Below are 27,568 nucleotides of genomic sequence, written 5' to 3'. Positions count from 1 at the left end.
ACACAAAGTTATCTGTATTGAACATCTTGATGACATACTGTATTCATTTGAGAAGGTATACTTACATAACTTTTACATTAAACTCTGTTTTGGTCTGTTAAATTAGGGAAAAAGAAAACTTCCTCTGTATGCTGAATACTACTGTTTCATTGGTTGATTCATACATTCAAACATAACCGAGTACTTCCTAGATGCCAGGTTCTTTTTGGTATTAGGGACACAGCTGAGGAAAAAATGTTTGCATAGAGCCTACATTCTAGTGGGGTGAGGGATAATGCATATACATGGACTTAAAACCATGAGGCATTTTGAATCTAGGTAAAGGCTCAGGTACTAAGGCCTCCCAATACTAAGAGGTAGGAAGATGAGCAAAAGGCAAGCAGAATTAGCAAGCAGGATGGAAAGACAGCAAGAATGTAGTGTTCTGAGAGCTAAGAGATGCCAATATCTCCAGGCTGCTGTGATCAATCAATAGTGAGATGAGTTGCTGATGAGTCTGGTTCAGATGAGGACTGAGAAGCTGGAGACAAGCCATGTAATGCGTAGAACAAGAGCTGAGCTTAACTAGAAGCACAAACATCTGATCTACTACAAGAGAAGATGGCTTAAGTAAGGGTAGGGAAAAGGAACAGGGTAGGTATGCCCAAGTTCTTGGCCTGCTTCTACTTTCCCCATGATAAGACAGTCGCTCATAAGCTGGAGAGCAAGAGGAAGGAAAGGTGAGGAGGAACACAATGCAATCAGTGAGAGAGGAGGAACACAATACAATCAGTGAGAGAGAAGAGAGGAATCTGATTCCTGAGCGCCACATGGGGCTACAGGTCAGGATTTAAGTGCTGGCAAGTCTGCAAATACAGAGGCAGTGGCATGGAGGAGGCAGAGAATTCAAGCCTGGTGTTGTGTTGCCTATATGAAACAAAATGATCAGTTAATAATGATGGAGCATGGAACTTAGTGAGAGAAGTACGAGTACTTTGTGAGGATATTAGGTCAGAAAATGGGATGCAACCCTTTAGCTGGGGGTAAGTTTTTTTCTTTTTGGGCTGTATGAGGTTGAATGCAAGATTTTCCATTTGCTACAGTGCTCTACCATATACCCAACCTGTTTTTAGTTTCCTGGTAAGGTCTTACTCTTGTCTGGGGCCAGCCTTCAACTAAGATCTTTGACCTTTTAAGTAGCCAGGATCATAGGTCTGTACATCATGCCTGAGTTTATTATTTATAGTGGGGTCTTACTAAATTTTTGCCTAGGCTTGCTTTGAACTGATCTTTGCTTCCTGAGTAGCTGGGCTTTACAGGTGTGAAGCTGCAGTTTTTTGTTTTCTGAGGCAGGGTTTCACTAACCAAAACCCAGGCCAGACTCCCTACATAACACCCTAGTACTGGAACTATAGATGCATGGTAACATGCAGTTAAAAAATGCATTTTTGACTGCTAAGACTCCTTGAAATCAATGAGAGTGAAATATAGCACTACAAGTCTAAAACCAGAGGATACAAAATCATTTAAACACTGAAAGACCAGTAAGTTTACCAAAGATTGTTTAAAAAAGGGGAAAGAATGGGGCTGGGAATGTGGCTTAGTGATTGAGTGCTAGCTTTGAGCAATAGCAGCTCAGAGACAGTGCCCAAACCACCCTGAATTCAAGCTCCAGGACTGGCAAAAAAAAAAAAAAAGGTGGGGGGAGGGGAGAAGGCTGGGTATTGGTGGATACCTATAATCCTAGCTACTCAAGAAGCTGAGATCTGGAGGATCACAGTTTGAAGGAAGAAGTCAGCCTGGGCAACGAAGTCCATGTACTTGTTGTCAGCAGAAAAGTCCATGGGACTCCATCCTTAAATAACCAGCCAAAAGCCTTCTCATTGCACTGCCAGTCACTCATGATGGAAATATGCCCTAAATTCTGGCATGCAGCAAAGACTTTAAAAAAAAAGGCACAGTTGTACATGGGAATCAGGCTTTCCAGCCAGAGAGCAGGAATTAAGAGAGTTGTGGTTCTGGGAAGAAGGAGGTCATGGGGGATATCACTGCGTGCTATAGTTTTTATGTTACCATCTGTGACTGACTATATGTGAAGTGCCAGACTCACCGATATTCTGTCCTGGAATTCTGCTGTGGGCACGACAGGAATTGTTCCACCATGCTTTCCGAATTTTCTTTCTAAGCTCTCTTGAACAGACACTATAAAAAGCCAAGAGATCAAGGTAAGATACTGCTGGTAGAGGAAGGGGGAAATAGTAAGAACTCAAAGTAGTCCCAAACTATATCCATAACCCTAAACCAATAGTTTTAGATCCTTAGCACGAGTGACATGGAAGGGTTAATCATTAAAAACTCAGAAAGGAACACAAGACTGCCAAATTCCTGTGTAAATGTGAATTTAGGTCACTGCTCTGTTTCCATAACACCCATTACCAGAGGTTTCCTTTAGTTCTACTAAAAAGAAAATGCTGGGGAAAAAGAAAAGGCAATCAATGGACACTTTGCCAGCTTTTCAGTGACCAAGTACAGGAGCTCAGCTGGAGGCTCCAGTCTCATTTCAGCCTGATGAGAAATTCTCCTCTTAACTGTGGAGCTGACTTTACTTAGACAAAAACAAGTATTCTCATCAGAGGACTCAAAACATTTCAGAACTTTTCGAGGAGCAACCAGAAATGGTTGAATGGATGAATTTCAATGATAAAAGGTAGATGCTTAAAAGACTTATAAAAACAAACAATATTAACTTGCAGATTACATTCTGGAATATTACTTTGTAATATAAAAATCTTAGTAAAACATATCAGTCAATACATTGAATAGTTAATGAAGCATATGATTTTTTTTTCCAGCCTTTTAATTGTCCCACATTATTATTTCTGGAGAACAAGAATATGGGAACTCACTGAGCAAGTGGTAGTTAGAATCTCTTTCATATTTGAAGGTCAGTCGACCATAGCTGACATGATTTAGATTCTTCAGCCACTCAAAGTAAGACACTGTCACTCCTCCAGCATTCAAGTAGAGATCCTATACACAAATTGTGACAACAAAGAAATAAGAACATGAACATGCTGAGTACCTGTGGCACACGCCTGTAATCCTAGCTACTCAGGAGGTTCAGATCTGAGTATCAAAGCCAGCCCTGAGAAGAAAAGTCCACGAGACACACAAGTCCAATTAACCAGTAAAATGCCAGACTTGAGACATAGCTTAAGTGGTAAGAGCACCAGCCTAGAAAGCGTAAGGCCCTGAGCTTCAAACTTCAGTACTACCAGCACCAACACCAAAAACAACAATTCATTATATAAAAACAAGTAAATCAATTTTCCAGTTATTTCTTGTAGTCAAGAAATTCAATACCAAGGCAGTCTAAGCTTTAAACAATTCCACAGTATCAGAAATTTCAGAGTTAATGACTGTTTTCCTTCTCCCATTACCCTTCAGTAGCCTATTCAGTTAAGTTCAATTTCTTACATGCTTCTCTCAAAAGAGGCCCTTCAAAATGTATCCTCTGCCCACACTTACTTCCAATGACATACCAGGAACACATGCTCCTCACAGTAGTTTTTCCTTTATTTTTTGATACATGATCTTACTGTGTAGCCCAGGCTGGTCTCAAACTCACTATCCTTTTGCCTCAGCTTTCTAAGTGCTGAGATTAGAAGCATGAACCATCATGCTTGATTCACTTTATTTTCTCAAAATAAAGGAAAACAAACAACACAATCTGGGAAACAAGCAGGCCTTCTCTCTCCTAATTAATTCCTAGTGAAAGACACTTATGGTTTCAGATACTGTTGAACATAGATGACTTACTGGAATAACCATGATGTTCCTCTCCAGGAAAATCTTATCAGCTTCTGGAGTGGTCGGTCCATTGGCACCTTCAGCAATGATCTGCAAGAGTCAGGGACAGATGGAAAATGCCAGAAACACAGTCATTGGGCAAGAGGTGTGGATAGGAGGATGAGAGGAAAAGCATAATTTTAATTAAACTTTACAAGTTATTTTGCTCTACTAAATTTATGAGTATATAATGCTAATTTTGTCTCTATTTTTCTTCCTTACATTTTGGAAGTTGCACAACTCTGAACATACTGAAAATTATGAGAGTACTTTAAATGTGTGGGATTTATGGTATATGCCACCAATAAAGATGTTAATAAAATGAGATTTTTTACTCAGATCACCCTAATTTTATAAGACAATGGTAATGCTTGCACCTTGGCTTTGACTCTGGGTGCGTTGGACTTGGTTAACTGCTTCTCGCTGGCAGCAGGGATCAGTATGTCACAGTCAGCTTCCAAGATACTTCCCTCATAGACCTTTGCCTTGGGGAAGCCCAGAATCGATCCATGTTGCTGTAATTGATTGAAAAACAGAATTAATGCCTGTTCCAAGGTCTAGATGGCTTTATTTTGTGCCTACTACATAAAAATGTATTCATTAAAAGCTTTTAAAACTGTATTAATAATTGAAAAAAGAGCAATGGGAATAGGTTTAAATAAGACAAGGCTAAGGGTAATCAAACTGTTCTAGAAATTAGATTAACATACCAATTTGAAATCTTCCAGTTCCTTTGGGTCAATACCATCTGGATTCCATATACTCCCATCAGATTCACCAACACCAACACATTTAGCACCAAAACGATGTAAATATCTCATAGAGTGCAGGCCCACATTACCAAATCCCTGTGAAGAACAATTATAGATGACATAAAAAGGCTATGTATGAATCTTTTTTTTTTTTTTTTTTGGTTTGTCGTAGGGCTTGAACTCTGGGCTTGGATGCTGTCGCTGTGCTTTTCAGTTCAAGGCTAGTGCTCTACCACTTGAGCCACAGCACCACTTCTGGTTTTCTGGAGGTTAATTGGAGGTAAGAGTCTCACGGACCTTCTTGTCCGGGCTGGCTTTGAACTGCGATCCTCAGATCTCAACCTTTTGAGTAGCTAGGAATACAGGTGTGAACCATCGGCGCCCGGCATGGATCATATTCTGACCAATGTACTCCCATGGTTTCTCATTCCATAGTAATGACTACTCCACTGTGGTCATTCTCCAATGACCAGTGGTTCCTATGGCTGTATAAAGGTATGTCCCTAGGTTAGAGGAATACAATCTCTATTTTAAAGTATCATTCATTTTAATTTGCAGTCCCTTAGATTCACATATCAGATAATTCTGAGCCAATGGACAAACTTTTCTGCACATTCACAACAGTTGTAGAAAACTGTTATGTCCCCAAGATACAACTAATATATAAAGAAATAAAAAAATAATTCACTAGGGAGACGAATTAAACCAAGGTTAAAGGAAAAGGATGTATTATACAGGAAACAACCACACTAAAAACCTAAAAGATTCAAAAGAATAAAATTTAAAGCTATACAAATCTATAAACGTTAAAAAAATGTAAATTATAAACTTTTTTTTTTTTTTTACCTGAACAACAAATGTCTTATCCCCAAATCCTGGTGTCATCCCTAAAATGCTCATGTAAGAAGCTTCATTGATGAAATTTTCAATCCCATGGAACACACCACGGCCAGTTGCAGAGATGCGCCCATGGATGCCACCTTGACTGATGGGTTTACCAGTAACGCAGGCATGTGCATTAATATCCTGCAAGAGGAGGCATGACTTAAAGAAGGAAATAACTCAAGTCCCACGATCAACCAACTAAAGTCAAAGCACATTTTCATTTAACAAAAAATACTCTCATGAAAAAATGTGTAACAGGAGGCTTCTAAGTTCAAGACCTGTCTAGGATATATGGTAAGGCCTTGTCTCAAAATATCAAACAAAATGTGTAAAGGGTGACATGGTGGCACACACCTGTATTCCCAGCACTTAGGAAGCTGAGGCAGGAAGAACTTGAGAGTTTGAGGCCAGCTTGGGAGGCCTAGTGAAACCTCAAAAAGCTGAAAAGAAAAAGGGTGTAGTGCCAAGTGCTTGCATGTCTGTAAGTATGCATATATCTAAAGCACAATTCACTAATAGGGACAGGCCTCATTTTTTCAACTTTCTGTTCTAGAAAATATAGAAAGTTCCTGCCAGGAGAAAATAAGAGTTTAGATATTAGTATCAAATGCAATAACCAATTATTATAAAAGTAGGCACATTCAACCTGAAGCTATTATTTCAATGGAGCACAAGTCATTCTGAGTCAAGGTATATACATTCCACTGGTCTTAATCTACCACAAGACTTGACTGTATCACCAAATCAGCTAGAGACAGGAAGAGGCAATGTGCAGCATTCTTGGATGGGGAGATTCAGAAATATTGCATTCTTCTGACAAGCTATTCTTCTATTTTAAAAAGGGAACTTGGAAAGATACTTAAGTTTATTTAAAAGAGAGGAGGAAAGTATTTAAGAATGTTTAAAAAGGTATATGTGGGCAAGACACTGAGGACTGTGCCAGTGTGGGTGCCAGTATCACTGGCCAGCATCATTAGCTCTGCAAAGCGAGAGGCATCAATCCGCTTGAGTTTTTACCAGTCATCTCTTGGCCCTCCCCTCTCTCTTTCCACTCTGGGTGTACATGTATACTCTTGGTCAAAATTAGGTTTAATTAGAAGAAAGGAAGGAGGTTTCCTTCAAAGCATCACACCTACTACAAACAAGGCAAGCAGAATACTGGAACAGACACATGGATCATGAACTGGAGAGCAGAGGCAATCTCCCTATATATATAGGAAATCGGCAGAGGATTGAGGCAACTTGCTACCATTGATCATGTGCAGTGCCTAGTGTCACATCAAATTTCTATCCCCAATATTACGCTATGGTTGGAGAGTTAGTGACCTGGTCTTTATATTCATCAAGTATTTTTACATAGAGAATCTGTATAATTACCAACAGAAAGGAAGGAGGTTAAAACGGACAGTCTTATAAAGCACTATAGAAACAGTAGTTTTCCCACAGTTTCCTTTCATGAATAATTAAAACTTAACTGCAAGCCTTGTAAGTTGCCAAATGCTTCTGAACAGTGGAAATGCAAATGCTGAGGCTGAAGGAAAAACTGTCTGAGAACAGGCCTGGTGCCAGCTGCCAGGCTCACTAGCATACCTAATGGTCCTAGAACCTTGGGAGGTAGGGAGATAGCACCACTCTTCCATGCTGCACTGACAAGAGGACAGGGCTCTAGTCTAAAAAAGAGTAACCAAAACTATGACTTCCTCACAATTAAAAAAAAAAACAAAAAAAAACCCAAACCCCCCCCCCCCCCCAAAAAAAACCTATGACTTCCTTATATAGGCCTGGACTTTCAATTTCCTATCAGTTGAAGAAAGGTCTCTTATTAGTACAGTTTAGCTGACAATGCCTTGTAAACTTTTCTTGTGCTGCCATCACTGTGAACAAACTACAAGTAATAATGCTATTAGTTTACAATCCTCTCAATACAGGGTGAGGTGGCCTATAAACTTAGTTACTTAGAGATTCAGTCTGAAAGGATGGCAGTTTACGGCCTAGGCAAAAAGGATGGAAAGACCCCATTGTCAGAAAATAATGGGTAGGGCAAAGAGCACCTGCCATCCCAGCTCCAACAGGAAGTGTAATTAAGAAGATTATGGTCTGGTCCAAGCCAGGTAGGGCAAGAGTGAGACACTATCTCAAACACAGCCAAAGCTTTTTAAGGGTTGAAGGTGTGGCTCAAGAAGAAGAGCATATGCCTAGCAAGGGTGAAACCCTACATCCAAGCCTCAGCATTATACTCCAACCTACCAGCCAACCAACCAAAAGTGGAGCTCATTTCACATTAAAAGGTGACATATGGAAGTGGTCCTTTTGGGAATGGTGGTCCATACCAAGATTCTCTGATGTATCTAATATTGCTCCTGTTTATTTCAATGGATATGTGCCATTGACTAGATGTAAAATTTATACTTATTTTTAGTGTTTACTAAGCACTGTGGATAGTTCTAAGTGTACTAGATAATTCCCCATGTAAACTATGAAGTACTATTTATTCAAAGGTATAACTATTACTACCCAAGCTCCTGGCCACAGGATGTTACTGAGTGATACTCTATCAGGAAATACACCATACCTCTCTGTTTCTCCTTCTCCAAGACCTATCTTTCCACTTGGGCTCTTGAAAGACCTGCCCTGTTCACCTCCAACCCCTTTCCTGAGGGACATTGCTAATACTTTTCATCGCTCTCTCACACCAATGAATCTATGGTTCAAAGCCAGATTCTAAACTCTACCATTTCTATTCCTCTTATCTTCCAAATTCCTAGATGTTCAAATCCAACCCATTTTTAAGATTTATCCCTCTTTTAGAAACAGCAGCCTTGTATAACTCATGTATTATACTATTCTTGTACCTTATCTGCTCCTTTTAAGTGAAAGCTCTGGAGTCAGAATAGATTATCCTCTAACTCATGATCTTCCTGGATTCAACCTCCTGAGTGCTGAGATTTCAGGTACGCACTACCAGGCCCACCTTAGAATATTTCTTAAATAACCTATTTCAGTAGCTCATGAAATGAACTGCCCTAGCTGAGGACAGTCCCAGCCCCAGGGCCCAGCTCAACCTATGTTCACTATGTTTATAGTTTTATAACAAAGAAAAGAGAAGCAAAGTTATATGCATGGCAAGCTTATGATTTTTCAAAGGGAAGAGATGAACCCAGATTCCCAATTTCTCATACAATCAGCTGCATTGTTACTTCTTGTGGACAGCAGTGCAGGAAGCCTTGGGGCTCCAGTGGATACTCACATAGTGCCCTATGGTGCTGGCATAGGTGTCAGCGATCCAGGACATCTCCCGCTCGCCGGTGCTCATGTCCGGGGCAGGCACATCAATGCCAGGACCTGGGAGCACAGGGAAAGGGCAGTACGCCAGTTTTGAAGACAAACTTACCCCAGACCAAAAATCCTTGCAATTCTCTAAGAGAACAAAGTCACTGTGGCTAGAAAAGTTTAGATCTCATTTAGGTAAGGAAAGAACAGAAATCCTCATTACGTGTTTCTCTATATGTAGCACTTTCTCCTACTGGCATTTACAAGTCTGGAAGCTAGCTATGCACAATAGATAGAAGCCACCTCATGGGAGTTCTGAGTGTGATCACAGGCAAATCGATTTGGTCTCCCAAGTTCAGTTCCCTAAACTGTAATAGAGATAGCAGTACCATTTTGCTTGACATAAGCAGGATTATCATGGCAAGAGGATCCATATGAAGTACATAGCAACAGGCGGTTACTGGTTTATTCCTCCTTACCATCCTGAGAAGAGGGAAGTATCATTGTTGAAGCAATCATTTAATGCCCATAAAACTATAACTTGTGTTAGAATGATGCTCTGACCTATCCATTGTGCAGCGTGCTTAAAAATTTAAGCCTTGGCCTTTAATTCCTCAGGTCACTGCCAGCTCTAATGCTGATGGTCAGAGTGAACCCTGAGAAAATGTGTTCAGTGATGCTCACTCCAATCTGTAAAGGCAGGACTATGTAGAAATACTCCTCTCAAGACAAATTATAAACAAGGTCATTTACTATTTTCTTTGGATTTCAGCCTTCTTATAAAGTTACAACTATATAGTTAATTGTATTAGACAAACTCTTTCTAAAAACACAACTTTAAAAGTGGTTAAACTATTTTTTAATTCTCTTACAGGAAATCCTATAAATCTCATGCTATCTACCCTCCCTAGCACCCTCTCTCCACCAGCACTGCCACTTAAAGACTGAAACCCTGTTCTAGCCTCTTCCACTGGCAAAAGGGCTCCTCTTACCCTAGCTGCTCACTTTCATTCCTTGAAAATGACATACCCCAGCAGCTGCAGCTTAGTACAATTTTTCTATTTAATATTTCTTTTGTAAGGGACAAATGACACATTGCTACTACTATTTCTAGAGATAATCTTGTTTCTACCAACATGAAGAATAAGCATGTTGTTTCAAAGCAACAATTCCAATTGGCAAGCCTAAAATAGTTTGTGATTCAGAAAGTATATTAACTGGTCCTTAAAAATATTAGTTTAGGGCTGGGAAGGTGGCTCAGTGGTAGACTGCTTTCCTCACATGCATGAGGTCCTGGGTTAGATTCCTCAGCACCACATAAACAGAAAAAGCCGGAAGTGGTGCTGTGTCTCAAGTGGTGGAGCACTAGCCTTGAGCTGAAGAGGTGAGGGACAGCGCCCAGGCCCAGAGTTCAGGCCCCACGATCACCAAAAAAAAAAAATAAATAAAATAAATAAAATATTAGTTTAGAAAGACAACCTCCCCTACTGAAGATAAAATCAAAGTACTACTGGGTTTACGAATGTACTACTTCACAAAAATCAATCTATGGTGGCGGATTAACTACAAGTAACTACTGACTGCAAGTAGTCCCTGAATTGCAGAATTTATTTATAATATTTAACAAAAAGGTCTGTGGCAAAAGTCCATTTTTTTCTGAAAAAAAAATCAACATCTCTAAGAACATGAGTATAAGGTAAGAACTGAAGGTATATGTAGACATAGGAGATGAGAAGGTTGGAGACATAGGGACCTGCAGGGAAATGTCACAGTATGTACACAGTATGTTACAATCTGACACAAGGTAATAAATAATTTCAAACTTTTCAAAAAATTATGAGAAAGCAATACTTTCAAACTCATTCTATGGGGCTGATAATCACCTTGATACCAAAGCTAGAAAAAGATATTACAGGAAAACTACAGACCAAATACCTCTTACAATTGTACCAAAAGAAATAAGATATTTAGTTCTAAGCCTTCTAGACTGAGAACTATGAGACATTATTGAAAGAAGTTAGTGATCACAATAAATGGAAAGATAGTCTATGCTCATAGATTGGAAGAAAACATGGTTATGATGCCAACACCCCCCAAATTGGTCCATACTCAATACTTCACTATGAAAACCCCACCTGCTCCACTTCCCTCCAGCACCTGTCACTCCACCAGGATTGTGACAAGCTGATTCTGAAGTCATAAAATGAAACAATCAGAATTCAATCTCATAGCTCAGATTGTGTGAATCATTAGCTGACAGTTTATGGAAAGTCAAAAGAATAGACATGTAAACTTTGATGTCATTCAGTGTCTCCACAGTCACTTAACTTACTGGTCAAGATTCATTAAATTACGCTGGACTCACTCTAAATGTGAGCAATAATCAAGACTGGATAAAGGTTAAAACCAAAGCTATTAAAATGCTCAGGCTTAGAGATAAGATATAAACATCAGTGAAGGCCATCATGAAGCTAAACATGCTTTCAACTCATCATATCAGAATTAGGGAGCTTTCCCACAGGCGTGGATGAGGTAGTGAACATGCTGCCTCTGTCAGTATGCTTCCACTTTGCAAGGATGCGTAAGTTCCTGCTGCTATGGGGAATGGTGAGAACCCAAATGCTTTTTAAAATTTGGAATTCAGGCCAAATCTTGTAAAATTCCAGCTTTAGTTGTATTTATTTTATTTCCATAGTAGTTTACCTTATGCTTTAATTTTCTAAAAATGGGACAAATTTCAAAATATGAATACCTTAGTTTGCAAGTAAAGGGAATGTGGGGAAAAAAAGAGCAAAGGCAGGAAAGAAAAAAGGACTCATTGTTGTTTTTAGTCTTTTTTAGTGTTATGTGTGTAGGTATAATAAGGCAAACATTCTATTAATTTCTATTTATTTTATTCAAGCAAGTGAGAAGCTTTTTAGATCAAGAAAAGAAACATATATAAAAAATATAAGTAAGCCAGTTACCAGTGGCTTATGCCTGCAATGCTAGCTACTCAGAAGTCTGAGATCTAGGGATCACAGTTTAAAGCCAGTCTGGGCAGAAAAGTCCGTAAGACTCTTTTCTCCAATTAACCAATAAAAGCTGGATGTGGAGCTGTGGCCCACTCAGGGACAGTGTCCAGGCCCTGAGTTCAAGCCCCAGGACTGCTGCATATACATACACAAAAGTTAAGATTGCTTGAAAATTTATACATTGCAAAGAATCCTATCTCACACAGAATGTATAAACACAGACACTAGGAAGTAAGACAATAAATATCTAGCAAATGAGCACAAGTATACTTAGAACTGTATTGTTGTTGAGAACCACATTAGCTTCACTACCTATTTTTATTGCTTTAAAGCTACAGCTATACTGTTTAAAAAACAGTATCTCCAAAAAGCATCAGATTCCTCCCCACTTTTGGGAAGATAGGATGGTTATTTAAAAAAACTGATTTCTACATATAAATTTTTTTTTAAATGAATTCAGGTATTTCACATCCTAAGCATTTCAACTGGCTCAGTAGAGAAGCTATCAGAGAGTACACTGATTCAAACACTTAGGAGGCATGCACAAGAAGAGGACATGTACATTGACAGCCTGAACTTCCCTATTATGGATGTGTTATAAAGAGTCTGAGTATGTCTGCCTATGACATCTATCACAGAACCTGGCTTTTAGGTAAAAAAGGGCTCTGTGTTGAGGCACACATAAAAGATTTATCAGAATTACTTTGTAAGTCTCATTATACACAGAAAAGCATATAGCAATACATACCAATAAAGCCCTTCTTTGCTAGTTCCATGGTGAACCTCCTTGTGATCTTTTCCAATTCATTATCCTAGAAAAAGGGGTGGGGGGGGGGGTTGGGGGGGAGAAAACACCAATAACAAAACAATGGAGAAAATCATTTAGGGTTATTCATATTTTCCAAGCACAGTGCATTTCCATGTATTTCTTATTGTAATCCTCTGTATAACCACAACACATTTCCATTTTAAAGGCACAAAAAAGGATAAAAAATAAGATTATAGGGGATGAGGGTGAGCTTAGCATGCATGAGCTTCTGTACTCAATCTATGTAACAAAAAGGTTAGGAAAATGATGACAGAACTAGGACTCAACACCAGTTCCTTTTCTCCACTTAAAAGAAAAACACTAGGGGCTGGGAAGGTGGCTCAGTGGTAGAGAGCTTGCCTTTCATGCATGAGGCCCTGGGTTCGATTCCTCAGCACCACATAAGCAAAAAGAAAAAAGCTGGAAGTGGCCCTGTGGCTCAAGTGGTAGAGCGCTGGCCTTGAGCTGAAGAGCTGAGGGACAGCGCCCAGGCCCAGAGTTCAGGCCCCATGACCGGACCCTCCCCCCCAAAAAAGAAAAACACTAAACCTTAATCAAGCTTAACTGAAAAATGATACAGCCAAGTTTGGTGGCACATGTTTATAATCCCAGCACTCAGGAGGCTGAAGTGGACCTGGGTTACATATCAAGATCCTCTCAAAATGATATATTATATTCATATGGAACATGTGAACTATGTCTACATTCTCATTTAAATCGTACATTTTAAAGAGAATGATACGTATTTATTATGTTTTTATATAAAACATTAATTTACTAATGGGTAGATCACTCTAAAAACCAATTTTAATTATCTTGGAACTGATAGGATCAACAATATACTTTACTGGATTAAGATATTTGCTCCCTAAAAGATATATGTACTATAAATTTAGATCATAGTTTTAAATCATAGATGTGTCTGAATATATTAAAGTAGGAAAATGAAAAAAGGTACTGGTAAGTAGTTAAGTTTTTTGTATGACAACACACTCTATAAGGTAATTATTTGCTTTTTTCATACTGCTTCTGGAAATCATCAAAAACCATTAATCTCACTGGTACAGGGTATAAATAGAAATCCAAAATGTCTAGTTCTTTGGTAAATGCATTGTATGTGTATATCTGTCACTTTGTTACTTACTGTGTAGTTCTTGGGATTGATCTTAACACCGGCTTTAGCACCCCCAAACGGCACATCTGGAAGAGGAGACTAAAAGTTGTTACTCTATAAAGGTTAAAATACAGGTTGAGGATTTTCTTTTTTTTCTTTTCTTTTTTGCCAGTCATGGGGTCTGAACTCTGGGCCTGGGCACTGACCTTCAGCTCTTCAGCTCAAGGCTGAAGAGCCACAGTGTCACTTCTGGCTTTTTCTGCTTATGTGGTGCTGAGGAATTGAACCCAGGGCCTCATGCATGCAAGGCAAGCACTCTACCACTGAGCCACCTTCCCAGCCCCAGCTTGAGGATTTCTTATCTGAAATCAGAAGACTTTTTAGCTTTCTGATTTAAAAAGATCTGCATCTATATAATGCTGTATCTTGGGGATGGAATTCAAGTCTAAACAAGTGTATTCTGTTTTATGAAGACACAGAAGCCTATGGGAAATTTGGCATGACACTGTTAGTATGCTTGCTCTTTAATTGCCGGGTAACCATTGTATAAGGTCAAGTATGGAATTTTCTAATTGCTACATGTTGGAATTCAGAAAGATTCAAATTTTAGAGCACTCTGGATTTCAGATGTTTACAGATGTTCAACCTGTATTACAAAAATGTGAATGTACGGAAATGTAACAATGAAATCCCTCCCTGTATAACCAATGTAAGCTGAAAAAAAAAAAGGTGAGATGCCCTTTCAGAATACTCAAGAAATAAACTCACACCAATCTCTTCTAAAATAAACTTTTAACTAAAAACTAAGTTTTATCATTAAAACTAATTGAAAAATGTTTAAGACTTAGTATGCAACTAAAAACAAAAAAAATTCAGTTCTGATAAGATACATTTCTAAAACATAAAAATAAACCTTATATGTAAACATATAGTCCAAGAGTTATTAAGTAGCAACGAAGAGGATCACTTACCCACCACTGCACACTTATATGTCATCAGAGAAGCCAGGGCTTTTACTTCATCTACACTCACATCAGTGCTGTAACGGATACCTGGTGATGATTTTTATGAAAAAGAAAATAGGGGTGGCGGGAGAGGAGGGATATTTATTCAGAACAGATTTCCAGGAAGTTTCAAAACAAAGAAACACCCCAAATACAGGATCCATTTTATTATCCCTTTGCTTCTAAGAATACTTGAGCTAGCTTATGTGTAAGACCATAAAATAAAATGAAAAGCTGCTATGTAGATACCCAGAAAGTACTTCAGTATGAACACTGACTTTGGTTTAAAGTATTCCAACAGTGATGGTAAAGACCCTGCTGAGGCAGGGCTTTAGAGATGACAAAGGCAGTCCCTTGTCCTTGAGGAAATTACAACCTAGCAGGACATAACACTAACTGATTTCTCAAGACAAAATTTATCTTCAAATTAATGTTTTTAATGCTTTCCAGAAGGCAACTAAGTTAAGATTTTTTTCTTTTGTTGCCTGGTTTGGGTGAGTTTGTAGAAGTGATTTAAAAAAAAAATCTTTTTTTTTTTTTTTGCCAGTATCAGGATTTGAACTTGATCTTGCTTGGGTTGCTTACTCATATGACTGAACTCTACCACTTTTGAACCATGCCTCCAGTTAGTTTTTTGCTGATTATTTTGGTGATGGAGTTTTAGGATTTTGGGCCTCAATCTTCTGGCTCTCAGCCTCCTGAGTAGCTAGGATTACAGGCATGTACCCAGCTAGAATTCTGCTTTCTGATAATACATGAGCATAGGCAAATAGCATAGTTACTAGGTTTGAGAGATTTAACCTCAATACCAGATGTATAGATGGGGGCTCTGGTTTCAACTGAGATATACAAGAAAATCCTTTTTGTTAATCCCTTACCCAACTGTCAGCCTCTCTCAACTGGGAGATGAGAGAAGAAAGGCCATCTCCCCTTTTCGGGGGATAAGCACTTCTAGTTTTGCCTATACTTCTGTGCGGATTAGAGTTGGCCAGTGGATGACAACTCCAAATCTTAATGCTTCTGTACCTGAAGGCACCAGGTATTTGGTACAAGGAACACAGAGTGTGAGTTTGCTCTTTCCACTGGCTTTGGGAGTCTAAGTTTCACAGGGTTAGGCTGCCTTTCCTCTACGGTTTCTCAGCCCATGGCACCATGTGAACAACATTTATAGGAAGCTACCCTCTCTTGTAAGAACTCTGGGAACCACTGGCAGTTTGAGAAAACCTCTTTATTCTAGAAACTATCAATACAAATACTGATATGCTTCAAGAATGTTTTTCTATAGTACAACCATAAAGAGCAAATCCTTAGGGGCTGAAGGCATGCCTTCCAAGTGTGAAACCCTGAGTCCCACCACCATATGGGGGGCGGGGTGTATGTGGAGGAGCAAATTCTGACATGTGATATAAGCCTCCAACTATTAGGAGGCTAAGGCAGGAAAATAGTTCAGTCAGGGTTGGCTGGGAGGCTTTGGGTTTGATCCCTAGCCTAGCACCGAGGGTAATAAACATTCTCTTGTGAATAAAAGCAAAACAACTAGTGTGAGAGGGTGGTACATTCTTGTAGTTTTAGCCATGTGGAAGGCTGAGTCTAATATAGACATCACAAAAACTTCTCTCAACCAACTGCCTTGTCCCCAAATAAACCACAAAAAAGTTAGACACCAGTGGTTCATGTCCTTAGTCCTAGATTCTTAGGAGACTGGATAAGAGGCCAGCTCTGCCTAGACAGAAATCTTTGCAACTCCATCTCAATGGGAGAAACTGAGCTTAGTGGCATGCCCAAACAATGCAAAAATGGACTGTGTGGCTCAGCAGTAGAGTGCCTGCCTAGTATCACCCATCTCCTCAAAAAAAATTCTTCATATATAAGTGTAATCCAAATTTCTATTTAATTTTTTTTTTTTTTGGGTCGGTCGTGAGGCTTGAACTTTGGGCCTGGGTGCTGTCCCTCAGCTCTTCAGCTCAAGGCGAGCTCTACCACTTGAGCTACAGCGCCACTTCCGGTTTTCTGGTAGATTATTGGAGATAGGAGTCTCACGGTCTCTCCTGCCCGGGCTGTCTTTGAACCTCGATCCTCAGATCTCAGCCTCCTGAGTAGCTAGCTAGGATTACAGGCATGAGCCACCAGCGCCCGGCTCTATTTAATTTTAAGTCTTGGAACAATACTGGAAACTGTGTGTAACAAAAAACACATTGTTTTTACTGGATGGAACCTAAGTGTTCTTTGTAAAGGAAGAAAACTGCCCCCGGCTATACCCATTTGGAATTACCTGTTACACCACGGGCATTATTAGGCAGACTATGAATACAGAACTCTTATAGCACCATGGGCTGGGAAGGTGGCTCAGTGGTAGAGCGCTTGCCTTGCATGCCTGAGGCCCTGGGTTCGATTCCTTAGCACCACATAAGCAAAAAAGAACAAAGCCGGAAGTGGCACTGTGGCTCAAGTGGTAGACTGCTAGCCTTGAGCTGAAGAGCTGAGGGACAGTGCCCAGGCCCAGTGTTCAGGCCCCACGACCGGACCCCCCCCAAAAAAAAACAAAAACCAAAACTCTTATAGCACCAGAGTGGCTATCTGGAAAGCAGCAACAGCTTAGAGGAGTTAAGTCCTGGAGTAATATAGGTGGGGGCAGGTAAAGACAGAAACTGAAGCAAGGCACACAACAGAGTACACAAAGCTTTTACTTCTAGCAGTATACTAGTAGAGATGTAAGCTATTGACATGAAAAAATAAAAATCTCAAAGTACATTCACAAATAAAATATTACGTAGTAGTAGTTGAGACCAACTGCAGTAAACAGGATACACTCACATTCCAGGAAAGTTAGTTATTTTTATTCCTATGGGATCCCAAACCAAAGATAACCGCTAAAAATATACTGTTACTTGAATATTCTGCACTATATTCTAATGGAATAAAAGAATACAAAAAGGAAGATATTCTGTACAAAATTTATGCATTCAGTAGACATCAAGAAATGAGTACAAGGGGGCTGGGAAGTTGGCTCAGTGGTAGAGCGCTTGCCTTGCATGCATGAGGCCCTGGGTTCTATTCCTCAGCACCACATAAGCAGAAAAAGCCGGAAGTGGTGCTGTGGATCAAGTGGTAGAGCGCTAGCCTTGAGCTGAAGAGCTGAGGGTCAGTGCCCAGGCCCAGAGTTCAGGCCCCACAACCAACCAAAAAAAGAAAAAAAGGAAAGAAATGAGTAGAATAGGAGTGTGTGGACACAACAAAAGAATTTTTGAATGGTTATATATCTTAAGAATTCCTATTTTGCTTCCTAAGTTAAAAAAAGAAGGCCTCAAATAGATAATATATACATACACATTTTTAAAATAATCCCTAAAACTTCATGTATTGAAAGGAATTGCTTAGTTGCTCAATTCCTTGGGTATAGTTCATTTAGAAGATGGCCTGGCCCAGCCAGGCTGAATTTAAACCCCAGTATAGGAAACAAAACAACAACAACAAAGATGACTCTTACTTGCAATCTGAATATTGACACTTTTTCTATTTAAGCAAGTCCTCCTTTATCTGTGAGACAGACCAGTGCGGCACAGAAGCCAAAGGTGAGCAGGTCTACCAGGAATGGCCACTTCCCCCCTTGCAGCACTGGGTCTGGAATCCAGCCTCATACTTGCTAGGTTAACAGAGATTGAATGAGTGCAAATGGACAGAAAGTAGAAGAAATAATTTAATTTCAACAATGGAGAAAGGTAAATCTGTGAAGGATATTGGCCACAGATGGTTTTAATGAAAAGTAGGTAGTATTCCATGACTGACTGAGCCATGATGATTAATTGTAAAGCCAAATATCATTAGAAATGATGTCTAAAAGAAAGGACCATATTCTGACGGATGACAAAATAATCTATGCTCCTGCCCACCAGAGCAAACTAGAGAACCACCATAGCGATGTTTATACTCATCAACTGGGTAACAGTTGAATGAAGAGCAGAGGACAGAATGAAGTTCTTACTAAATAGAACTATGATAGACCTTCTTTTCCTTTTTTTTTAGTGTGTGTGCTGGTACTGGGGCTTTTGAACTCAGCCTTTTTTGGCTCAAGGCTGGAGCTCTACTACTTCAGCCATGTCTCCAGTTCCAGATCTTGCACTATTATATTTTTTGACAGTCCAGGGCTTGAACTTGGGGCCTGGGCACTGTCCCTGAGCTGCTTTTGCTCAAGGCTAGCACTCTGCCAAATGAGCCACAGTGCCACTTCTGGCCTTTTCTGTTTATGTGGTACTGAGGAATTGAACCCAGTGCTTCATGCCACACTAAGGCAAGCACTCTACTACTAAGCCACATTCCCGGCCCCAAATTTTGCATTCTTAAGAGAAACTGACTACAGCTGTTCTACATTAAAAAGAAAAAAAAAACACAAACACTAATGAAATATAGGAGGTATCTGTAAACTATACACAGAACAAAGCAGTTCTCTGTCTCTTAATATGACAAGATACTGCTTAGTATGCTCAAAAATTATGATTGGTACACACTAAAGTTTTTCTAGGAGAAATAAAAATCAAAAGCATAAACTAGCCTGAGTTACCATAGCAATCAAGAAAACAGACCCACTCAATATTTTGAATGATTCAGTGAAAACCACAAGTCACTAGTTTAAATTTTTCTTCCGTTTCATGGGTGACTCCAAACCAAACATTAAGCAAGAAACATATAACCTATTACCAGGTTTATGTGATGAGTCAGTAACTTTCAAGTGTTAGAAAAAGTATATAAACTGAGATATTTTTAATAGGATATTATTTATTCCCCAGAAAATTATAAACTATCAATATTATTTTACAAATACAGAGGAATTGCAGACTAGGGATTTGGTTCAGAAATAGAGGCATTTGCCTAGCATGGGCAAATACCTGGTATCTAGACTGAAACAAACTTTTACCACAAATAGAGCCCCCAGAAGAACAAGAAGGGCATTAAAACTTTTCAAACACATTCAAGATGATATTTAACACTGCTACCACTGACCAACCAGAACCTGTTTTCTCAATTTTGGTTTATTTTCTTCACTTATAATAGCCTAACCTAACTGAAAGGACTAGAGCAGCAGTGAAGAGCTGCTGCCCATAAGTAATGACCATCTGGAAGCTTGGCACCAACTTAAAACATTCAGCTCTGGGAAGACCAATCCCACCGAGAAGCTAAGAAAAACCACACTTCTATTTGCTTAACTGGTACCAACTAACTGTTCCAAGAAGGCAGGGAAACATTGCATTTAAGCTTTAGAACCCAAGCCGGGCACTGGTGCCTAGCGCCAGTAGCTCACGCCTGAATCCTAGCTACTCAGGAGGCTGAGATCTGAGGATGGCATTCAAAGTTAGCCAGGGCAGGAAAGTCGAAGAGATTTTTATCTCCAATTAACCACCAGAAAACAGGAAGTGGCACTGTGGCTCAACTGATAGAGCACTTGCCTTGAGCTAAAGAGCTAAGGGACAGCACCCAAGATTTCAAACCCATTATTTAACATTTTTGTCTTTTGTCTTATCCATTTTACAAATAGTTTTATTTTGGGTGCAGATCCTGGGGCTTGAACTCATGGCCTGGGAGCTGTCTCTGAGCTCTAGATCTCAAGACTAGTGTACCACTTGAGTCACAACTCCACTTCTATCTTAAACCTTTTTTTTTTTGGTCCACCAGGGGGCTTGAACTTAGGGCCTGGGTGCTGTCCCTGAGCACTTTTTTGCTCAAGGCTAGTGCTCTACCAGTTTAAGCTACTTCTGTTTTTGTTTGTTTTCTGAGTGGTTAATTGGAGATAGCCTCATGGGGGACCTTCGCGCCCCCCCCCCCCCTCTCCGCTGGCTTCAAACCACCAATCCTTAGTTAGATCTCAGCTTCCTGAGTAGCTAGGATTACAGGCGTGAGCCATCAGTGCTCAACTTATCTTAACCATTTTCTTTTCTTTTTTTTTTTTTAAATTTTATTTTCTTGTAAAAACGCTATACAGAGGGGTTAGAGTTACATGAGTAAGGTAATGAGTACATTCTTGTCCAGCACTGTTAACCCTTCCTTTGTTTTTCTCCCACTATCCCTTCCCTCCCCACCTCTCCCACTTCCCTACCAAAGTTGTAAAGTTCATTTCCAACATAGTGATCTTAACCATTTTTAAGAGACAAAATTCAAGCTTCCTGGGAAGCAAATATTTTATCTATAGTGAAAAACATCAATTTCTTTTCATTAAATGTGAAATTATAAGAAGATGAAAATTGTGTGACTCAGTGGAAGAGTGCTGCATTTTTCAGGTCTTATCTTTCCAAACCATTCTCCATGTATTCATATATGGATGCATCTCTAAAAGACACAGTAGTGTCAAATGCTTAAATCTTTACATTATTTCTGGATGGATGGAAGATTATACACTAAAAGGAGGTTCTGGCTAAATTTTTCTTTCTAAATTTCTTATTCTGACAATGACTAATAGCAAACTCTAAGTCATACATTCCCAATAATTTTGCCCTTTCAGCAAAGAAACCTCAAGAAGTTAAGCAATATTCTAGTTAAAAGAGAACAATAACTTATTGTGTTCAGTGTCATATTTATATTTTCAATTCTAAGTGATAGGTAAGATAGGTCTTCAGCGAGGAAGAGAATTGTTGGGAGAAGGGAACAAAAAGACGTGCAGGCACCATAGGCAAAGGGACTGTTTTTTCCCTTTTGCTCTTTTTTTTTTTTTTGATGCTGAGGGTTGAATCTAGGGCTTCCTGCATGTTAGGCAAGCCCTCTACCACTGAGCTGTTTCTCTAACTTGACCATTCTTTTTTAGTTTCAAGACCAAGTACCAGGAGTAATTTCTGGGTCTTGGGATTCCAGATAGATACCACCATGTCTGGGCCATTGTCTCACTCCCGGTAAGGCTCTTTGGGGTGCCTGCAAGGCGGGAGGGTGGGGGTAGAGGGGGTGTCTCCAGTGGATAACTGAAAACAGGGATGGTACTGAACACTTTAAATATTGTGTTTTCTTCACACATATTGTATCTATTATAAGCTTTTACTTTTCACTTAAAGGAAGCATCTTTCTCTGGTATACCTGAATGCCAGCACCACTCTTGTGCCTTGGAAGCCATTAATAAGTAAAATAAGGGTTATTTGAGCCCAAGTACTGTGATTACCAAGACCTCTACTAAATGACTTAATGGGGTAGGTAGAACATATAGTGGAATACACTAATCAAGATAAGAGGGAGCTATTATAACACTTTTCTGCTCTTGGTACCTCATTTTTCTACCAATATTTGATACGGGTAACAGTCTAGATATCCTTGACTCTTTTCTCCTTCACCCCATATATCCAACTGGGGAATGTCACACTTTCTTCCAATTCCGATTCCCCAAGTTGAGGCAGATCTTACAGACAGAGCAACCCTTTATTTTAGATACCGGTTCTAAGTACAGAGCACACAATTCTGTTCATCTTGGTTCAAACCCTAGAACTGCCAAAAATATATAAATAAAAATCTTCTTAAATATAGAGCATAGTACTTGATAAGAGTAAGCAATTTAAAAACATAAAATGAATAGGCTATCAGAAATTTATGTGAACCAAGGAATGATTTTTAATTTTAAGGTTGCAGGTGAGAACATCTAATGAAAAACAATGATTTAAAATATGGACCCTAGTTCTTAGAGAAGGTTCTTATCTCATTCTGGATAAGATTACCCTTGGTTATTCATTTGTTCTTTCTCTCATGATAAGAGTGGTTAAGGAGTGGAGGGGGAGGGCACATGAACACTCATATAAGTCCTAAGGTCCAATATGTACAAAATGTCTTTTGAAGTTCTATAGTGTTATAGTTGTAATAATGAAAAATGGTAAAAGGAGCCATATTATTGACTACTTTTATGTATATACATTATTTTTGGTACTGGGGAATGAACTCAGGGCCTCATGCTTGCTAGGCAATAGTTCTACTGCTTGAACTATACCTCAAGCCCCATGATTTTTCATTTGTGTCATCTTTCACATTTTTCTCTGACCTAGAAGTCATTCAGAAAAATTAGGCTGTGGACATTCTCCAAGACTAATCAAGAGAAATGAGAGTGATTCATGACAAGGAGAAATTTTCTTAGTTTTGAACGGGGAGATGTGAAAGCTATTTCAAAATTATTCAGCTGAGTAATTAAGGAGGTTGGTGCTAGAATCAGGAGACAAGTGAACGAACTTTAATTTCATTATTTATGCAGCCATGTCACCTTTCCAAAGGAAACTTTACCCGTAAGTGTTGGCTACATTTGGAAGTTGGGGACAATGGTTTATTTAATAAAGCATAAAAAGCAATGATGCATGACAAGTTCTGAGCAAAATACCTGTCATACACGTGGATCTTTACTGTCAACTATTACTGTTAACCACTTTGCTTTGCCAGAGGGTAGAAGGCAAATGGCTCTGGGCTCTCCCACACAAGGCCAGTCTTTTGGTAACAGTAAGTCCAGCATTTAACTGATATATGAATCACATATGTGTTCTGAAAGAGGTTGGTTGAGTATAAGAATATATGGGCCATTTATGACTCTGTGCATTATTAAAGCACACAGATTTAATATCTCTTTTACTTGTACTGGAAAGATGGGTTATTATGCAAAATAAAAGAGAAGCAGAGAGAAGTGGAATTAGTGCCTTGGATATTTTTTTCAACATTGGTTAGTGTCTTAGTCTTTATCAACCGCAAACCAAATCTTTTTTTTTGGTCGGTCCTGGGGCTTGAACTCTGGGCGTGGGCGCTGTCCTTCAGCTCTTCAGCTCAAGGCGAGTGCTCTACCACTTGAGCTACAGCGCCACTTCTGGTTTTCTGGTGGTTTATTGGAGATAGGAGTCTCACGGTTTCTCCTGCCCAGGCTGGCTTTGAACTGCGATCCTCAGATCTCAGCCTCCTGAGTAGCTAGGATTACAGGCGTGAGCCACCAGCGCCCGGCCAAACCAATCTTTGATATCTCTAGTATTAGTGAACATAAAGATGTTCCCAAGCAACTTAAATTAACAACTGTAGTAAATCCAATTTTTTTTTTGAGCAGTGAGAATTCAGGGCCTCACACTTGCTAAACTGGCATCACATTGCATAAGACATGCCTTCAACCCTGTTTTTGCTGGTTATTTTCGAGATAGGCTCTTACAAAATATTCTGGCAGACCATCAGTCTCTTAAGTAGCTAGAATTACAGGTATGGGCCACTGGTAACTATCAGATAAATCCAAATTTTCCCTTATTCATAAACCAGCAAACCCCAAACTTAATTTCTTATCCTTAAATGTTATTACCAATTTTATTGGCATTTAATAATGTACACTGGTGCTTAGTTTTCAATTGATGGTGTCCTAATTCTTGCACTGTATACCTTGAATAATGAGTAACAATCTTTGTTTTCCCACATGTGGGGTTTTTACTGTCACAGCAAAGTTGCTAAATAGACTCACATAAATCATAGGCAAAACGAGAACTATTTGAAGCATACAAGTCTACCAACACTACAGATCTTTTCTGTATTCTCTAGTATACGTGGAAGGAAGAGACATATGGCTTCAATGAAATAAACAGTTCTGCATTTAACTAAAAAGTATTATAAACAACCTCTGAACTAAGAGCTAAGATACACAAATTACCTGTCTTCAAATCTATCAGACAGGTTAAATTGTACATTTTATCATGTGGCAGCAAGATGCAGACGCAGCATACTTTCAAAATATTAGAAGGTATGTTCATTCAAATTCTCAAGTTGATGATGGTTCAGCAGGTAAAAAAAGTCAGAAGAAGCATTTTTCCTCCTGGTAAAGACAGGATTGTCTCATTTTATTGTTTTTTTGCTTTTTTTGGGGGTCCGGTCGTGGGGCCTGAACTCTGGGCCTGGGCGCTGTCCCTCAGCTCTTCAGCTCAAGGCTAGCGCTCTACCACTTGAGCCACAGTGCCACTTCCAGCTTTTTTCTTTTTGCTTATGTGGTGCTGAGGAATCGAACCCAGGGCCTCAGGCATGCAAGGCAAGTGCTCTACCACTGAGCCACCTTCCCAGCCCCAGGATGTCTCATTTTAAAAGGCACCAAGCTTTGTGCAGTCTTACCCAAGCCCACATGGACTTTCCAATCTGGCCTGGCCATCCTGTCACTGAGCGAAGAATATCTACTTACTACTGCTGCTTTTTGCCATTAAACTCAATGGGTTGGGGTGTGTGAGTGTGAAATGAGTTGAGTGTGTGTATGTATTTATCAATCTATTTATATCTAAGTAAAAGATTTGGGGTCAGTGTTATCTGAGGGTTTAGTCCACAGCCCAACAACCATATGTAGACTTCTTTTCTGTGTGTGTGTGTAACTTGAGGCACATTGCCAATTCCCCATCCACCATATTTAAATGATGACAGCTTTATACCAGCACAACTATGTTTATTGCAGCATTATTTACCATAGCTAAGATATGGAACCAACCCAGATGCCCTTCAGTAGGTGAATGGATCAAGAAAATGTGGTATATATACACAATGGAATTCTATGCCTCCATCAGAAAGAATGACATTGCCCCATTTGTTAGGAAATGGCAAAACTTGGAAAAAAGTATATTAAGTGAAGTAAGCCAGGCACAAAGAAACACAGGTCCCATGGTTTCCCTTATTTGCAATATCTAGTATATGTATGAGTCAAGCGGAAAAAGTCAGATAATGTGATGTTAGGAAAATGAACCCTTAGATATGTATTTTAATGTTTTTTTTTCTTTCATGCATGTGTTTCTAACGCATTTATAAGATTATTTCTTTGTTGCTTTGTATGTCCCTCCCCCACAGTATAACCCCCGCTTTCAATATATTTGATGTCAGTATAACTTGTGGAGGAGATGGGGAAAAACAAGTGGTTTAAGGATTCAGGTGGACCTGTTGCAACAATGAGAAGTACAAATTGTCATGTCAAAAACAAGCTTTACAATGTCGGTTGGGCGGGGGGGGGGGGGGGGGGGGGGGGGGGGGGGGGGGGGGGAGGCTGGGAAGGGAGGTGAAGGGTAAACAAAGGAGGAGGCTGCAATGCTTGGTAAGAAATGTATGCATTATCCTGCCCATGTAATTGTAACCCCTTTGTACAATATGTTCACAAATAAAATAAAATTAAAAAAGATGACAGCTTTAGAATATAGAATTGGTGATGGAGGAAAATAAAGACAATGAGGGACAGGCTTGAAGAGAAAGAAGATTAACTTGGACATCAATGAGTCATTTTCTATCAATCTGTTATCTTTCCTTCCACCTGCTAGAGCTCTACCACTTGAGCCAAAGTATTATCTCTGTTTTTTCAGTGGTTAATTGGAGTCTGGTGGGGTCTTTTCTGCCAGGGATGGCTTAGAACCACAATCCTCAGATCTCAGCCTTCTGAGTAACTATGATTACAGATGTGAGCCACTGGTGCCCTACCCAAATGAACTTTTAAGTAATAAATTTTCTATAGTCCTTTGCAGAACTATGATAAATGATTTAAGAAAGAGTTTACTCTGACAACATTCCTATTGTACCTAATGTAGGAAAAAGCCCTATTGGGAGTGGTGAGGGAAGAAGGGGACCCCCACTAGTTGGCTGGATCAGCACAATCAACCCTTGGAAACCATTGGGGTAACAGATACTGCAAGATTACCCTCACATCAAATAGGACAATCCGTGTAATGTTTTCCAATGTTACCAGAATCACTTATTTTCACAATATTCATCTATGTGAAAACGTTTTTAAAGCTTCACTTAAACATCTTTCCAGAGCCTATAACATATTTTTTTTTCTCTACAAATGCTCACATGTCCGACTGAGTTACATCTCTACCCATTCTGTACATCCTTAATGTCTGAAAATCCAATGGCCTCCACTAAATATGATATTCAGGGAAGAGATGCACAAAAACAATGTTTTGGTGTTATTAAAATAAATTACTCAGCCACTTCCAGGTGACTAAACTACTTGTTTCCCTGAGGTAGGTAAATGGTCACTTTGCTTCAACCATGAGTATTTTATTTTCGGTTTACTAAGGATGCTGAGGAGGGAAGATTAGACGTAAGAAGCTGAGGGCTGGGAAGGAATGGAGAGAGCAGATGAGGTTTTCTATTAGTAAAGAGCACTGGGAAAAGATAGGTTAGTTGGGGAGTGAGTGGGAATGTGCTAAAATGGGTAAAAGGTAAACACTGAAGCTCACTGGAACTATCACCTAAATATTCTGTATTTCTAGTATCAGAGTAACATCAAGATTAACACTTTTCTTGCTTCTTTTTCAAGTTTGAGACTTAGTCTCCTATGTTGTTCAGGTTGGCCCCAAATTCTTGGACTGAAGTGATTATCCTGCTCCAGTTTCCTAAGTAAATAGTTGAGAATTTTAGGTGTGAACAACACAGTAGTACCGTTTTTTTTTTTTTTGCCAGTGCTGGGGCTTAAGCTTCTTTTGCTCAAGGCTAGCATTTTACCAATTGAGCCACACACAGCACCACTTCCAGCTTTTTCTGTGTATGTGGTAATGAGGACTCGAACCCAGGGTCTCATAAATGCGAGGCTAGAACTCCACCACTAAGCCCACAGTCCCAGCCCAGTAGTATCTTGTATTACTTTAGTGGTGGTACTGGTGTTGAACTCAGGGCCTGACACTCTAATTATTTCAGCCATGCCTACAGCCCAGTTCACCATGCCGCGCCCCTCCCCGCTGCTGCCCCCGGGTTATTCTGGAAATGGATTCTTATACTTAACTGCCCTGCTGGCTTTGAACCATGATCTCAGCCTCCTGAATCAATAAGATCACATGCTTGAGCCACCAGTGCCTGGCACAGCAGTCACCTTTTGAACAACCTTCTTATACATCAAAAAAGTTTTGTCCCACTAAAATAGTCCTGCTTAGAGAGTACATTTTTTTTTGTACTAGAACAAGGAT

The 27,568-nt window shown here is 39.6% G+C and overlaps 1 protein-coding gene across 1 annotated transcript in view; it reads right to left on the bottom strand.

Annotated features, from left to right (window-relative positions):
* Glud1 (glutamate dehydrogenase 1) overlaps positions 1-27,568 on the bottom strand; it is a 34,231-nt gene that overhangs the window by 4,108 nt on the left and 2,555 nt on the right. Inside the window, 10 exon segments of the mRNA XM_042690108.1 lie at positions 2,090-2,181; positions 2,886-3,009; positions 3,799-3,879; positions 4,206-4,343; positions 4,539-4,676; positions 5,427-5,606; positions 8,713-8,807; positions 12,498-12,561; positions 13,702-13,757; positions 14,643-14,723. Coding sequence (XP_042546042.1) covers positions 2,090-2,181; positions 2,886-3,009; positions 3,799-3,879; positions 4,206-4,343; positions 4,539-4,676; positions 5,427-5,606; positions 8,713-8,807; positions 12,498-12,561; positions 13,702-13,757; positions 14,643-14,723 — 1,049 coding nt within the window.

Source organism: Dipodomys spectabilis, unplaced genomic scaffold (assembly GCF_019054845.1).
Source record: "Dipodomys spectabilis isolate Male_0828 unplaced genomic scaffold, ASM1905484v1 ptg000136l, whole genome shotgun sequence".
Taxonomy (NCBI): domain Eukaryota; kingdom Metazoa; phylum Chordata; class Mammalia; order Rodentia; family Heteromyidae; genus Dipodomys; species Dipodomys spectabilis.
Note: the sequence above shows the minus strand (reverse complement) of the source record. Positions and strands in the feature narration are given on the sequence as shown.